This window comes from Pleurodeles waltl, chromosome 7 (genome assembly GCF_031143425.1).
Source record: "Pleurodeles waltl isolate 20211129_DDA chromosome 7, aPleWal1.hap1.20221129, whole genome shotgun sequence".
Taxonomy (NCBI): Eukaryota; Metazoa; Chordata; class Amphibia; order Caudata; family Salamandridae; genus Pleurodeles; species Pleurodeles waltl.
Window position 1 is genome coordinate 559,774,268 of NC_090446.1, and position 17,357 is coordinate 559,791,624.

The 17,357-nt window shown below is 41.8% G+C and overlaps 1 protein-coding gene across 3 annotated transcripts in view; it reads left to right on the plus strand.

Annotated features, from left to right (window-relative positions):
• Window positions 1-17,357, plus strand: part of TEP1 (telomerase associated protein 1) — a 1,055,001-nt gene that overhangs the window by 627,897 nt on the left and 409,747 nt on the right. For all 3 annotated transcript variants that reach the window (XM_069244315.1, XM_069244314.1, XM_069244316.1), the window contains 3 exons: window positions 8,144-8,300; window positions 8,674-8,810; window positions 15,414-15,502. In XM_069244315.1, the coding sequence (XP_069100416.1) occupies window positions 8,144-8,300; window positions 8,674-8,810; window positions 15,414-15,502 (383 nt within the window). The remainder of the gene's footprint in view (window positions 1-8,143; window positions 8,301-8,673; window positions 8,811-15,413; window positions 15,503-17,357) is intronic.

Sequence of the window (17,357 nt, forward strand, 5' to 3'; positions counted from 1 at the left end):
CCCCGCTTAAGACCTGGACTGCCTCACTTGGTTTCTGTGATGGTTGAAGGAAATGGCAGCCCCCATAGATCACTTCTTCAAGCCAGACACAGGACTACCAGGGGTGAGAGAAGTTCAAATCCTCTCCTGCAGACTAACAAACCACTCTCCAGTAGACCTGTGCCTCGAGGGACAGAGTCTACCTAATCCAACGATTGGGGCTTCAATACCTAGTGGCTACAAGACATAGGCTTTTTTTGATGGTCTCCAAGATGCCATAACAACATATTTCGCGGCTAGCAATGGCTTGGTAGACTTGGCTGCCACTATCTCGAAAGCCTTTAAGGTGGTGGCCAGCAGACATAATTAATCTGTCTGCTGGCCATTCTAGTTCTAATGCTACTCCTTCCTGTTAGCCCCACACTTCCTTGCCATATTTGAGTAGACGACATAAAAAGGCCTCCTGACCCGGTACGTAAGAAGAGTGACCATTATTGTTGTTCCTAAGATGGGGAAAAGTCCCTCGCACTGACCCTCCTACTGACTGATTTTGTTAACCAACACAGAGGAAAAAGCCCTAGAGTAAATTCTTGCTACATGACTAATACAGGTCATCCCTTTTTGCCAACACTAAACGTCCCTCACTATGTTCCTTTCAGCTGGAGCACAGCCACGGGTCTCTCTCACTAAATGTATACAGGCTTCCTTAGATGGAGAACTGGGAATTTCAATATATGCTTGTTCGATGACGTGTAGCTGCAGATACACATGCTTTGCATACGTTCGCCATCTAGTGTTGGGCTAGTGTTACAAGTTGTTTCTCTTCGAAGAAGCTTTTTCCGGTCATAAGATCGAATTACTCCTCCTCTCGGTGATAGTGCACATGGGCATCGGGTCCTTAGTTAGATTGTTTTCTTTCCGCTCTCGGGTTTGGCCGTGTTCCCTCTCACTCTGGTAGATCTCGGTTTGGTACTATCTGAACTTCTCTATCTTTTCTTTAAACGTCAATAACGTTTTTGAGCGCGTTTTCCTAACTACACTCGATCCGATTGTAGCTTCGGGATCGATTAAACACCATTTCGGGTGCCCGCGGCCTTCTCGGGTCTACTGCGTCACTAGCTCATGGATCGGACTCCATTTAGATTCTACCCTCACTGCCACGCCAAATTCCCCTACACCAACCAACACTCGGTGTGTAACCTCTGTCTCTCTCCGGATCTCAAGGAGGAAACCTGCGAGGTGTGCCGATTTTTCTGCTCCAAGAAGACTTTACGGGGTCGAAGAGCGTGTCAGCTAGAGATGGCATCGAAGTCGACCGAACAAACAACCAACATTTTCGGTGAGGAACAGGCGAGGACTGCAGTTTCCATCGCAGACTACGATTCTGACTGGGACTCAGATGGGGACAGCCAAGTTATTCCTGCGGCGCAGTACGTGAGTACCCCAGCCCCTTCCCATCACCAAAAACATTTTAAAAAGTCAGCACAGATGGTCTTGGGTCCACCATTGCTTGCCGGCCATGGTCGGACCCGAAAATTACACCTCGACGACTGGCCCTCGAAGAAGACCAAAATGCATTAGACCGAAAAGACTGCCACACCTGTTTCTGGATCGAGTCGTAAGATGGAAGCTTCCACTTCGGAACCGAAATATGTACATACCACCTCAGCACCGAAACATCCAATTTCCTCTTCAGAGCCGAAACATCCAAGCTCCTCTTCAGGGTCGTAGCATCCAAGCTCCTCTTTGTAGCCGAAAAAACTTCCATCTGCTTCAGAGACCACATTTTCGGCCCATTTAAAGCAGTCAGTCGTCAAGCTTTCAGAACATTAATTTGTGGGAAGTAAAAACATGTTCCATCTTCAGAGGAGTTAACAGACGTTAGGCCCATTCTTGAGGTTATGGACCATAAACAGAGGAATATACAAATCCAAAAGGATACAGGGAAAATTATTGCCTCTCCTCCTCCTATAACCAAGAGGAAACTGTCAGTCCAAGAAGGTTTGGAAGCTGGACCTTCACCTGCAAAAATATTTGAGCACAAGGAGGAGCCAAAGAGACTACATCAGACTTCTCCACTGCATTCCCCTTTCCTTCCTACTTCACCACCACCTGATAGTCCACCACCTTCACCCACACAGTTTTCTATAGAATCTCCTGTCTCCTCACATGGAGATTATATGGGTGACAATCCTTATAATATAGACAAATGAGATATGTACGATTCAGACCCTATTCCATCTAATGACTCTGATCTGTATCCCACAAGGCCATCTCCACCTAAATACATCACTGCCTATAATCAGGTGATTGCTAGAACAGCCACATACCACAATGTGCAGCTGCAATCTGAACCCATAGAGGATGATTTCCTATTCAACACCCTATCTCCTACACATAAACAGTACCAATGTTTGCCGATGCTACCAGGTATGCTAAAACATGCTGATACCATTTTTAAAGAGCTGGCAAAGGCTAAGGTACTAACACCAAGGGTTGATCAAAAAATATAAAGCTGCACCATCAGATCCAATTTTTATAACACAACAATTGCCACCTCATTCCATCTTGGTCAGTGCAGCTGGGAAAAGGGAAAAAAGTCAGTCCACAAGGGATGCTCCTCCCCCTGATGAAGAAAGCTGCAAATTTTATGCAGCGGGCAAAAGAGTGGAAACTCAAGCTGCAAATCAGTGGAGAATTGCCAGCTCCCAAGCTCTTTTAGCCAGGTATGATAGGGCCCATTGGGACGAAATGCAGGAGTTCCTCCAATATCTCCCTACAGGGGCACAGCAGGTAGTGGCAAAAGGACAAGCTATTGCCAACAACCAAATTAGATCAGCCTTAGAAGCAGCTGACTCCGCAGCTAGGGGAATAAATACTAGTGTTGTGATCAGAAAGCATGCTTGGTTGCAGCCCTAAGGGTTCAAACCTGAGATACAGCAAGCAGTCCTTAATATGCCGTTTAACAAACAGCAGCAATTTGGACCAGAGGTGGACGCAACCATTGAGAAATTAAAAAAGGATTCCCATACAGCAAGGCCATGGGTGCCCTTTACACAATACCTTTTCGAGGCACTTTTTGTAAGGTCCAATTCAGAGGAGGATTTAAACCCCAAACATCGGAGGCTTCTATGTCCCAATAAAAACAGAGACAACAGTATCATTCTAGGGGATCTTTCAGAGGATCCTATAGAGGACACAATTTCAGAGGTTGGGGCAAATCCACTGCCACAAGAGGTGCCTCCACCTAATAAAAGCAGTGACTTTCTCTGCATTCCCACACAGCACACATCTCCTGTGGGAGTTAGACTGCAACATTTCCACCATCATTGACACAAAATTACATCAGATCAATGGGTACTGTTAATTATCCACAATGGTTATTGCCTAGAACTCATCTCCACTCCACCAAACATTCCCCCTCATTCACACAGGCTTTCTCCGGAACACATTGTTCTGCTAAAACAAGAGGTAGAATCTCTTCTACTCAAAGGTGCAATAGAGGTAGTACCCATCAATCATCAAAGAACAGGAGTATATTCTCTATACTTCCTCGTACCAAAAAAGGATAGCACTCTCAGACTAATCCTCAATCTTAGACCTCTCAATCAGTACATTCTCTCTGAGCATTTCCATTTGGTCACTCTACAGGATGTCAACCCCTTGTTACAAAAGCAAGACTACATGACAGCATTAGATCTAAAAGATGATAACTTCCATATTCCCATACATCCAGCACACCGCAAATACTTAAGGTTTGGAATAGCAGGCAAGCAATACCAATTCAAAGTGCTACCCTTTGGAGTAACAATAGCACCAAGGGTATTTACCAAATGCCTAGCAGTGGTTGCAACATACCTCAGAAGGCAGGATATACATGTCTTTCCCTATCTGGACGACTGGCTAATAAAAGCCAGAACCATTCAAGCCTGTCAACAACACACATAATACGCATTTGAACCCTACACAGTCTAGGGTTCACAATCAACTACCAGAAGTCTCACCTTCAGCCAGCACAAATACATCAATATCTGGGAGCAATTCTGAACACTCAGTCAGCATTAGCCTATCTAAACCCACAAAGAATTCAAGCGTTTCACAGTCTCATATCTCAAGTGCAATACAATCAAACTTACATGGTAAGGTTTATTATGAAACTCTTGGGAATGATGGCATGCTGCATATCAATAGTGCCCAATGCATGTCTAAACATGAGACCCCTGCAACAGTGTCTTTCACAACAATGGTCTCAGGCACAGGGTCAACTTCACGATCTAGTGTTGTTGGACCGCCAGACTAAATAACTCTCTGCAGTGGTGGAATCACTTTAACTTATGAAAAGGGTGGCCATTTCCGGACCCTGTGCCACAGACCATAATCACCACAGATGTGTCAATGATAGGTTGGGGAGCCCATCTCAACAATCTTACAATACAGAGAGAATGGGACTCAATCCAGCAGACTTACCACATAAACTACTTAGAATTGCGCTGGCAGTGTTCTTAGCACCCAATGCATTCCAACCACAGATCACACACAAAACAGTACTAATAAGGACAAACAACATGACAACAATGTATTATCTGCAGAAACAGGGGGGCACACATTCATCTCAATTGTCCCTTCTAGCACAGACAATTTTGAAATGGGGGATTCACAATCGCATTCACCTGTTAGTAGAGTATATCCCAGGGATACACAACCAACTAGCAGACCTCTTAAGCAGGACGCAGCAACAAATACACAAACGGGAGAATAACCCACAAGTAATTCAACAGTACTTTCACATGTGGGGAACACCAGACAGACCGTTTCACAACAAGCGAAAACACAAAATGCCCAAACTTTGCGTTCAGGTTCCCACATCATCGATCCAGGGGCAATGCTCTATGGATCAATTGGTCATTTGCTTACCCTTTCCCCCCTCTCCTACTAATTCCGTTTCTGGTCAACAAAATTCATCACACCACTCTTACTGTGATACTCTTGGCTCCCGCCTGGGCACATCAACACTGGTACACAACACTGTTGGATCTCTCTGTAGTACCACATCACAGGTTCCCAAACAGACCAGACCTATTGAGTCAAAGGTCAGATCAGGCATCCCTATCCCAGTTTGCTCAACCTGGTGGTTTGGCTCCTGAGGTCATAGAGTTTTGATATCTACAACTTCCATCAGAATGTATGGACATTCTAAAGGAGGCATGTAGACCTGCAACTAGAAGTGCTATGAAGCTAAAGGGAAATGTTTTGTATGTTACTGTCAACCCAAAAACATTAATCGACTAAAAGCATCAGTACAGGATATTGTATGTTATTTGCGTTATTTACAAAAAACAAATCTTGCATATTCATGTATTAAAATTCATTTAACAGCAGTATCAGCCTACCTCCAAAACAGACGGCACACTTCTTTGTTCAGAATCCCTGTCATAAAAGCTTTTATGGAGGGCCTTAAAAGAGTTATTCCCTCTAGAGCTCCACCAGCTCTCGCCAGGAATCTTAACATTGCGCCTACAAGGCTTATGAGTCCACCATTTGAACCTATGCTTTCCTGTGCTCTTCAATTTCTATCATAGAAAGTTGCTTTCTTGGTAGCAATTACTTCCTTAAGAAGAGTTAGTGAAATTCAAGTACTCACTTTAGAAGAACCTTTCTTCCAAATTCACAAACACAAAATAGTACTCAGGACAAATCCAAAATTTCTACCCAAAGGGGTTTCACCATTTCACATCAGTCAATAAGTGGAATTGCTAGTCTTTTTTCCACAGCCAGATTCTGTTGCTGAAAGAGGTCTGCACACTCTTGATGTCAAAAGAACTATCATGTGCTATATAGACAGAACAAAATATTTCAGAAAATCTAAACAACTTTTTGAAGCTTTTCAACAGCTTCATAGGAGTAATCCTATTTCAAAACAAGGATTAGCCAGATAGATAGTTAAGTGAATTCAAACTTGCTATCTCAAAACTAAAAGGCAACTATTAGTAACTCTTAAAGCACGTTCTACTAGAAAGAAAGGAGCTTCAATGGCATTCTTAGGAAATATACCAATGGCAGACATATGCAAAGCAGACACATGGTCTACACCACACACATTTACAAAACACTATTGTGTGGATGTGTTTTCTCGCCAGCAAGCAAATGTTGGTTAAGCAGTGCTTAAAACACTATTTCAAACTACTCCAACTCCTACAGGCTAACCACTGCTTATTTTGGGAGGGGACTGCTTTTCAGTCTATGCAAAGCATGTGTATCTGCAGCTACACATGCCATCGAACGGAAAATGTCACTTACCTAGTGTACATCTGTTCGTGGTATGTAGTGCTGCAGAGTCACGTGCGCCCTCCCTCCTCCCCGGAAGCCTGTAGCTGTTGTGGTACTTTCTTATGTAAGTACGTATATACATTGCATGGACATCTTCTACAATTCTTCACTCCTTACTTCACCCTCTTGTGGGAAAACTATCTAACAAAGGACTCAATGCCCATGTGCACTATCACCGAGAGGAGGAGTCACTCGATCTCCTGACTGGAAAAAGCTTCTTTGAAGAAAAACAACTTGTAACACTCCGAGCCCAACACTAGATGGCGAACGTATGCAAAGCATGTGAATCTGCAGCACCACATGCCATTCTACTGGACATCACAGCAATAATTAATGATTGGGGCAACCCATCTACCACCTACAGCACACTTCCCTACACACTTGAATGCCAGGGGAGATCCTTTGTGGCTTCTCGATTTCAAAGGGGATAATGAAACCCTTCTGTACCCCCATGAGCTACTGGCACAATGCCCTTAAAAGGACCGAAACAGAAAGATAGACAGAGAAAAGGGAGAAAAAGAAATAAAGCAGCAAAAGAAAAAAAAGAAGAAATACTGCAAAGAGAAAATGAAAGAAAAGAGAAAGAAAAGAAACTCAATTTTTCAAAAGTGTGTGGGCTGCATGATACTACATTTTGAGCTTCCCAGGCCCCACAGAAAGTAGTGCACTGTATTTTAAAGAGCAGCCTTAGGATTTGGAGATCTGCTAATTGTCGAACCAACTGACAGTTAATTATCATGTGCAAGCTACTCAAAGTAGCATTACCACTACTAGTAGCGTGAGATTGACCTGTTGAAGACCCTTGCTCTAAGGTACCATCAACAGCTAGAACTCCCTAAATACCCTCATCACAAGGGTAAATTCATCAAATACCTGACATCAGAGAAAATATAGCGTTTTGATATTTACAAATGATTTTAAATAATCTGTGAAAACAATAAAGCTAATGATTGAGTTAGAGAAGAACAATAGCATGAGCCTGGTTCACCTGAATTCATTTTGGCAAGTGAACGTATAGTAACTACAAAGAATCTAGTGAGATTCACCTGTATTGATTTATTTTTTGATGTGAAAAATGGTGATTTTTGGATCAGCTAAATTGGTACACTTCTTGCAGTCATTCAAGCTAACGTGGTGCTACTGTACGAATCTCTGACAGGGAATGTATGAGATTGAGTTGTGCGAAGAATGGTGACAATTCCTGTCTTCCATATGCTCAGGATGTGCAAGTCTAAGACCTCTGTACTGACAACTCCTTGCCATATATACAGAAGTGTGTTATAAGAGTCGTCCTTGATGTCACACCCACAAAAATACTTTGAAGATACAATGAGGCAGAGTCTTGTCATTCACACAACAGATAAGGCTTATTATGCCCCTGCAGGTACCACCCATCAATTATAAATACTCTGCTTTCCTGGCAGTTTGGACACACTGGAAAAACATTGAGGACATTTAGTGTTCCCTGGAGTGGGAGCTCTCCCAAGAACTGGCAAAGCTCTTGCTCCACCAAACTTCCAGTTCCCCTACTTCAATTAATATGAGAAAACAACTGAGTTTCCTGTGGTGGGGCCACAGTTGGCCGTGATGTTACAAACCCTTGACTCAGCTCTGCATCCACCACAGGCCTGCTGGGTCAGTGTTGGCTGATCTCTAAATATGATGGGCGATTCTCTGTTATGGTGGAAGGTCAGGGTGATCAGTCTTGCTGCCTCCAAGGTCTAAATGGCCATGATAATATTGTACCTCTGCAGTCTATAGCATCCTGCACATCATGTCTTTCCGCCTTCTATTCTCTCTTGTGTTAAAGTCTCTCTGTATTTTTCATTGTTTTCAGGCTTGCAGGAAAGAGATCTATACTCCATCCTTACTATGTGCTCAGAAGTAGGTCCAGTGGGTAGCAGTGTCACATGGGAGGAAGCACAGAGGGCTGTAGGCTGCACAGGTTTGCTGCCCATGGCATCGTTCTCCTATCTCATGACGTCCTTCAAAAGGTAAGAGTGGTGGGTTTGCATGTTCCTATATAAGAAGCTTCTATGCCTCTATGAAATGCAACTCTCTTGGCACTGCAGGGCTCTAACTTGTGTGTATTCCTAGAAAATGTGAATGATAAAACTGACTGAATCTTTAACAACAGCTGCTTGATTATGACTGAAGACTACCAGTGAGTAACATCTAAAGCTACACCACTTAGTCTGTTTTTTTGCAGAGAAAAGCTTTTATTCATGCCTTTAAAGTGAGATTAGTGTTTTCCTCGTACATCAAATGTTAGTTGTTTGTGCCTTACTCGTCAGAAAGCCCTGTTCGTGCCAGCTACTGAACACAACAGTGTACTGCCATTCAGCATTTTCTATCATTTTGTTACAGTATACTTGGTCTAGCTGCCTCATCAGCAATCTCAGACTCAACACTTCACCTGTCTAACTCCCACCTGAGGTCTGCCATTGAAAAACGCTACCTCAAGAAGGCAAGGCTGGCAAAAACTGTGCACCTGCTGATAGCCGGTGAGTGTTCACACAATGGTATACTGATTAATAGGAGCTTAATCATTAGACAAGATTATGTCTAATAACAGTAGATAGGCTTAGAGCGTCACATAGTCTCCAAGCTTTCATAGTTAAAAATAAATTCTTCAGGGCAACTGGGGCACCAGTAGAGCATGTAAAACAAAAAGATCTGGGGCAATAGTTAGGTTAAAATGTAAGCAGGAAAAAATGTCTCTAGCATAAAAGTTCACAGCTACAAAGTAAGTACCATTAAGAATTGCATTCATCTATAGTAGTTGTCTAGCTATCTGATGTGAACAAGTAATGGTTTCTGTGAGTTTGTCCTGTCCTTTAACCCGGATCTGAACAATTCAAATAAATCAGGCTTCATTAGTAAGCATCTACCGAATATAAGCATCCTTCATGCTAGAAAATGTGTGCTTCTTTATAACTCAAGTAAAAATTGTTCTATACACATTCTTTTATATCACAATTTTCCATTTGTTTCAATGCTGAATTTTTAAGCCTTCTACTTTCTCTATGATAATGGAGATTATATTGAGTTCAAAGCGATCTACATGAACCTGGAGCCTCAGGATCTACTTTGAGTGTCCCATTTCAGTTATCTTTGGGGCAGGAAAGACGGCTGGGGGATGGTCACTTGACAAAAGGCTAGTAATGTTATTATGGATAACAATGGTGCAATATTGCACATTTGTTGTATACAAGTACATGAGGATTCCATTACACAAGAGTCCTTTACATACAAAACTGCAACTAGTGCTCATATCTCTACACTAAATATGCTAAGTTCAACAACTTTAAGCTTGACCCTAAAACATACTTTGCCTAAAGCTAGGTCTAAACTTCACCCAAAACATTACTGGGACACTAAGCATAACACCAACTCTAACCTTTCCCTAGCCCTAAGTTGATACCTAAGGCTTAACCTACCCGTTACTGAAGCCTTAATCCAAACATTAACCATACTCCTACCCCAACCCTAGTACGGTCATTCCCATAGACCAGAACTAAGCTTACTTCATGCCCTAGCCATAAATCTAAACATGGCCTGATCCTTTTTGCTACAACTAACCTACTCTTAACCCTCAGCTTTACAATACACTGTGGGTCTAACACCTTTATTCTTTTACTTACCTTATTCAATGTAGTATTTTCAGTAGGTGGAATTTCCATAGTGGTAATTTCGATGTATTAATCTCTGTGTAACAATAAATCATCATGGAGAATTCTTTGTAGTAGGGGTAAAACATCTCACACACACAATAGTATTAATATATCAAAAAAGTCCAGACATCATGTAGCGTCACTTTTGTTCATTTTGTTGTCTTCATTTTATTCAACTTCACTCAAGGAATAGATCATAAAAGCAACAGCCAACGCGTTTCGTCCTAAACATAGGACTCCTTCAGGGCTCATATATATAAGATGTTCAAGCTTGTCATCTCTAATAAATATCCCGCTGCCACCAGTTTATCAGTTTTGCACACTCATATGTATACCTAGCTTGGTGAGTGTGACAGTCTAAGCTAAAATAATAAAGGTTATTAAAGTACTATTTGTAAGTGTGATCAAAATCAAAGTAAAAGTTCCTTAATCTGTAAATTGGGAGCTGCCTGCGATCTGAGTATTTCTCAGTCAAGTGGTGTACGAGTTGAACTTGTACTGTCTCTACTGTCCTCTTTCTCATAAATGTGATCAGAGTTTTTTTTTGTTTTTTTTGCATATAGATGTTTGTAATATGGTGCTGGCTGACTGTTGCCAAAATTGTTTTAGAATCATTTTTTAATTGTTGGTTTACACCATGTGTAGCTGTCAGTCACATGCTTTGCATACTCCTACCATTTAGTCTTGGGACCAATAATGCACCATGACAAAGACTCAACCTTATATTGTTTTTGTGCCTTTAAGTTGGGCATGCTTTTTGGAGCTCTGGGAAAAAAGTCACGCTCCAGACTCCAAACACCAGACTCTCCTCCAACAAGTTAAGAAAACACCATATGACAACTGTTTCAATTTCAATTTGGAGCAGAGGTTTTTTTGAAGGCCGGTAGTATAGGAATGACTTTTGTGAGGGGGTGGGTAATGGACAAAACACCCTTCCGTTGTTGCAGTAAATTTAATAGTAATTTGCTGTGGTCCGATCATCATAGGGTCTGTAATCTCAGCTACCCAGAGACCACAAGGACTCAAACTGCTCAACCTGTCATGCCTTCAAAAAGAAGACCATTTGTTATTTCTAAGGAATGTCGGTGGGTGCACCACACAATGCAGTGCTGAGGCTCTCACTAGTCAACGACCAGGCCTGACTTTGAGGGAACATACTTAGAGAGAGTGGAGGCCCACCTGGTATTCTTGGGCGCCAATGTGATTGGAGTTCAGATACTGTGTCCCCAGAGAGCTCCCACTGCGGGGACCAGCCGTCTCCAGGATCCTCAATGAAATTTACACCTAGGACACAGATTCCACCATCTGAGGATCTTCACTTTGGAATTTGACCTCGACAATAGTCTAGATTGAAGGCATGCATTGGCCTAAAAAACAAAAGAGCTTCGAGCTACAAGCCTACATCAGAATCAGCACTGATCATTGTGCCAGATAATGCTCAGCCTCAAAAACCAGCTTTTAGCTCCAGAGAATTCCAGTCACCAAGAAACAGAACCTTCATGCCAAGAGACTCCTTACCAAAGAGATCCCACCTCAGAACTAAGGTTGCAACCGAAGTTGGCTTTGACACTACCTTCAATGTATAGCTTGTCTACACCAGTGAAGGAACAAGAACAGCCAGATGTTCGCATATAATCTACATTGACCCTGTAGCAGTCCTTACACTTTCACCACCTTGCCCTCTCCCCCCTCTACACAGCATACACCAGCGAGACAGGTGCATCCAGAGAAGAGAAAGATAACTTTTGAAGAACCCATATCGGGAAAGCACAGCTTTCCCCATACTTAAGAGCCATAGGTTTAGGGAATCAAGTCCATTTGCCCACCACAGTCAGCAGTGCGCTCTCACTCACTGTTACGTGCAGTGCACATTAACTTGGAATCCAAGCATGTTGTAGACAACCCTGAAATTCATGAAGACTCCATTCCTGTGAATGATGGTGAAAACCCATGGCGTGACTATAGAATGTGCCCACAGAAGGACTCATCTTTGGAGAACTATCCAGTGAAATCCTACGACACCAGAGAATACCAGGGGGTTATCCAGAAGTGAGGGGCCACCACAAAGTTCAGTTACATGGAAGAAGATACCTGTTTGATGTAGACACTTTCCAAAACATAATGTTGGTCCAGTTCCTCCCCATGCTAAAGAGCATGACAGAGTGGGCAGCTGATAATTTTGAGAACTCCATAAAAACAAGGGTCATCACGCAAAGAGGACAGAAAAAAATATAAAGCTGCAATTAGGGATCCCTTGTACGTAGCGGTGCATGTGCTACCAAATTCATTAGTTGTCCATTCAGCTTTGGCACAGACCACTGAGTATGGACCACCAACGGACAAAAAGAGTCAAAAGATTGACTCAGCTAGCAAGCACCCTGGATGCACCCAATACCACATACTGAGAGACCAACAATGTTGTCTTACTGCAGTGACTAGTTCAATCCCTTGCTTCCTTCCTGAGGTACAACACCATCTACTGAATGTTTAATTTCTATTTGGCCAGAGATAGACATGCTGCTGTAATTGATGAAGAAGAACATAGAGACAGCTAGGGCAACAGGACCACTCCAAACCCAAACCAGCAGGCCTGATTTATGGCACCAACTGGCAAGAGGAAGAGCCACACCACAGTGCCCTACATACCAGCAACAGGAGGCCTTTCAAGAGGGAGCAGCCTCCGAGCCATATCAGAGAGGAAGATGTCTTGACAATGGCTGCTGAAAAGACAGTGGAACCCAAGGCCAGAGTTCATCTGCCTTAAATCAGAGATTACTCTCCATTGCCCATGATTGCACAACACCTTTTTGGGAGAAGACTAAGGTTCTTTCTTCCTCAGTCGGAAGAAATAACATCAGAATAATGTGTCTTATCCTTCAACACCCATCGATGTTGCTTGGAATTCATACCATACTACCAAACATATCTCCTCATCTTAAGCCAGGACTCCAGAGGCTCCTGCAGGAGACAGTGAAGGCACTGCTCCAAACAGAGGCAATAAAGCTGGTTCCAGTGAATTAGAAAGGACAAGGAGTAAGCTTGCTATACTTCCATATACCAAAAAAGGGTGGGGCATTATGGCCAAAACTAGACCTCAAGGCACTCAGCCATTACATATCGTCAAATTACTTCAAGATGACAATTCTGCCAGACATCATTACGTTGCTTTTCACAGGAAATCAGATGGTGACCTTCGATCTCACAAACACTTCTTCTATATTCCAATCCACCGAATGCGCACCATTGCTACCTCCGTTTTGTGGTATGTGGACAGCATTACCTGTTCAAAGTAATTTCTTTCAAGTCACAATAGCCTCAAGCTTGTTGCAGTTCATGCTGTGCCATCTATTTCTTTCCATACCTGTACGACTGACTGATAAAGAGCAGCAAAAAACAGCAATGCTTGTCACACACTCAACAAATGGTGTCACTTCTACACAAACTGGGACTCTTGTTAAATGCCTAGAAATCACATCTCTTTCCCAAACCAATCCAACAATTTTTTTAGGCATATTGAAAACAATGTTAGGCAAATCCTACACTAACCAAGAGAGAGTGATGGTATTTCAAAGGCTGCGTCCCCTTTATTAGACAGTGTATCCTTTTAAAGTGAGAATGATCATAAAATTGCTGGAGATGATGACATTGTGCAAGTCAATAGTTCAAAACCCTCACCTTCATATGTGTCCTTTACAGGGGTTTCTGTCCAGTCAATGGTCACAGGCGATGGGTCAGTGGGAGGATCTGTTTGGTAGAACCCAGAGTTCAGCACAAACTAAAATGGTGGAACAGCTTTTTACTTGGCAGATGATGTTCGAGCATTCAACTGCAGGTGACCATTATGACAGAGCTTTGTTTCATGGAGCTGGAAGCACACTTAGAGAACTTTACCATTAAGTGCATGTGGACCCAGCAACAACAGCAAATGTATATCAGTTTCTTAGACTCGAAGGCAGTGCAACTGTCACTGCAAGCATTTTACATCCTAATTTGTAAGAATTCGGCGCTCATCTGGACAGACAATATAACTACAATGTAATACATTGAAAAGCAGAGGGGCACTTGTCCCCGTTGTCAGCCTTAGCACAAATAATATGGCTTTCGGACATTTCTCACTATTTCTTCCTCATATTGGAATACCTCCCAGGAGTGGCAACTGGCTGATCTACTAAGCAGGATATATTAACAAACAAATGAATCTACTAATACTTCATTAGGACTTTCAGAGATGGGAAACAGCCCCTGTCTGCCTGTTTGCTACTACAGAAAGTGCAAAATGCCAAATTGTTTACTTCTGGTATCTGCATCCACAGGCCAGGGACAATACTCTGTGCAAGAAATAATCAGGGAGATTTGCCTATGCTTTTCTTCAACTTCCAATGATTACATAGAGTTACTGAATTGAAGCTCTAATGGTTGATGGACCTTTGATTCAGGTTCACAGAAATAGAGTTGTTCTAAGAACAAGCCCTAGCTTCTGTCTAAGATTGTCTCTTTGTTCCATTTTCAGTATTGACTTTCCAGTCATCTTTCCACAACCTTAGTCAGTTGCAGAACGAGCATTACGCACATTAGATGTCAAAAGAGCTGTTACATATAACATTGATAACAAAAAATTGCTATATAGAATAAAACAACGTTTTGTTGCTTTTTAAAAATGCCCCACATGGGAAATATTTCTGAGGTGGGCCTTGGACGATGGACATTCTACTTGCTTGATAGGAAGCTCTATAGCTTTCCTGCGGAACAGACTGCTTGCAGACATACCTTAGCCTGCAATGTGATCTACATCACACACCTTCACAAAGCATTACTTTGTAGACATTCATGACCATCATTAAGCATTAGTTGGGCAGACTGTCCTTAAAACGTTATTCCATGCATCATTATTCCATTATCTACTACAAGCTTTAGAAGGAGGAGGGCACTGCCTTTCAGTCAGTTTATGCAAAGCATGTGATACCTACACATTGTGCAAATGGGAAATGTTACCTTTAACTACTGGTTTTCTGTTTGTAAACTACAGGCTGGAAACCAATAGTTAGGTCAGTGACCTTGTCCTTTTTAGAGCAAGTTTGTTATTAATGCATATCCTTTTTACACACCTACTGAATCACATGAATATACAACGTTTGCAAATTTATAACATATCAAACTACAGTAGTGAGCACTTTTGTTCTCAGGAGTGTGAATATTATCTTTTTTTTTTTTTTTTCATCAAGGTACTTATTTTTGGGCACTGCTGACTGTGGCCAACAATGCGATACAGCACTTTTATAATTGTTATTTTTAGTGTAAATGACTAAATACCTTTTATACACCTCCTAAGCCATAAGAGAATGCAAAGTTTTAACGTTTATAGCTAATACCAAACTTACCAAACCAGTGTTGCACATAATTATGTCATAATTTCACTCCCATTCGAACACTCAGCTCATCTGTGGAAGAGTGTAGACCCTGAACACTTGGATCCCTTTAGGAAACCTGATGTAGACTCCATTTCTGAGCTTCCTTATCACTTGGTGAGTATTGGGTGCTGGGAGATTTTATTTGAAAGTTGTATTTGAAAGGCTAGTCATCTCTTTGTATTTAGTCTGCGAAGCCTTTTTGAAAGCTGTGTTGTGTTTGTAAGATCTGCTGGAGGTTTTGTTTTTATCTTGTATTCTAATATTTAAGAATCACTGTTTCTGTACTGTGCCTTAAGTCCGTCTCTATTGAATTGTAGAGGCTATGGTTTTAAGGTATGTCTAGAGTTGTAAAATGACTGTAGTTTTCTTGAATATGGCCAAAAGATTTGCTAAGTGTTAATTGAAACTACTTTGACCCACAATATTTCAAAGTATATATTTTATTTGAAGTTTAAGAACAGAAATCTGATTTGCAGAGGGTGAGGAACGTGTGATTGGGGTAAGAGGTCTGAGATAGGATGGGTATGGATTATGGGCATTAAAGTCTTAATTGCTTCTATAATCAATCAGGGAGTGAGTTAGAGAGCTACCTAGTAGTTTAACCCATGGCGGGGCTTCTGGGATTCTGGAAAGAGACAGTTATGGGTGGAGAGTAGTGAAGTTCCATACTCCTTTCTATTTGCAGCCTGAAAAAGTAATTTGATTTGTTTTGATTGTGTTGTGCTAAAGTTAAAACGTTTCAATACAATAGAAAGAAAGTGAGTGAAAGAGGGGTGCAGATTGTTCTATGAAGTGGGCAGAAACAAGTGTAGCCCTTGCAAGCAAAGATAGGAGCCTTGTGTGAGGATTATTGAAACTTTTCCATCTTTGAAGCATTGGCTGGCAGAGCATGATTGACACAGACAAGTTTCTGCATCCTCTTTAAGGATTTTGGTGAGCATAATGCTGCTTGGTGAGGAGCTTTAATATGAACTTTGAAGTATTTCCATGGTGATTGATTTCAGAGGAAGGCAGGAGTTTGTTGGCCGTTTTCTTGAGTAATCTTGTTCCATTGATTTTTGTAGGATTTTGTAGACAAAATAAATTGACTTTACACTGCGTACATTTTTTTATTCAATGTTGTGTGTAAGCACTTTTTTAATTAAGAGGCAGTTGTGAATGACCTGAGTTTGTGATAAGACACTCTTTGCTGATTATGTGGCCTTGGATTACAGAGAGAGGTATTATTGTAATGTTTGAGTTTAGATTTGGTTGCTGACCTTGTCCCAGCAGGTTTATCCCTTTGGAGTTATGTAATGGATACCAGTGAGTGGTTGAAAAATGTTTTTTGTTTAATTATGTTTTGATGCTTTGCAGAGGTGGCAGCCACATCCAAGAATTGTAAATATGGATTGTAGGGAAAGTGATAACTATCCTTGTAAGAGATGCTATCTTGATGCACTGAGGTATTGATACAGAGTGGTGTTTCAAAACATATTTGACATAATCTTTGTATGCGTGTGGTCCAGTGTGTTATCTTTGCCACAGTTGGCAAAAATACTAATGAAGGTTAAGTCCTGATGGTCCTTCCTAGGCGGATCGAACAAGCTCAGCGATATGATCCAGTGATGCATATTGAGAGAGTAAGTCTCTGATATGTCTCAAGGAGTTGTTGGGCTCATTGTTCAGTTTACCTGGTAGTGTTGACTTGAGGTTTACAATGTGGGATGAAAGGTGGGATCTGGACAGGACGTTAGCCTTTAGTTTGACAACTTCAAGCTGAGACATATGTGAGTAGCTTATGTTGGACTCTTGAGTGTTTGGTGAGGTTAATGTGTGACTAGTAGTTGATTGGGCCAAATCACTTCTTTGTCAGAATGAAAAAGTTATTTGGTCATAAGTGAACTAAGATGGTTCTGCAGGCCACAGTAATCCATTTCACTGTGTTTAAAAGATTGTCAGCATTCATGATGGTAGGTTAACCTGTACT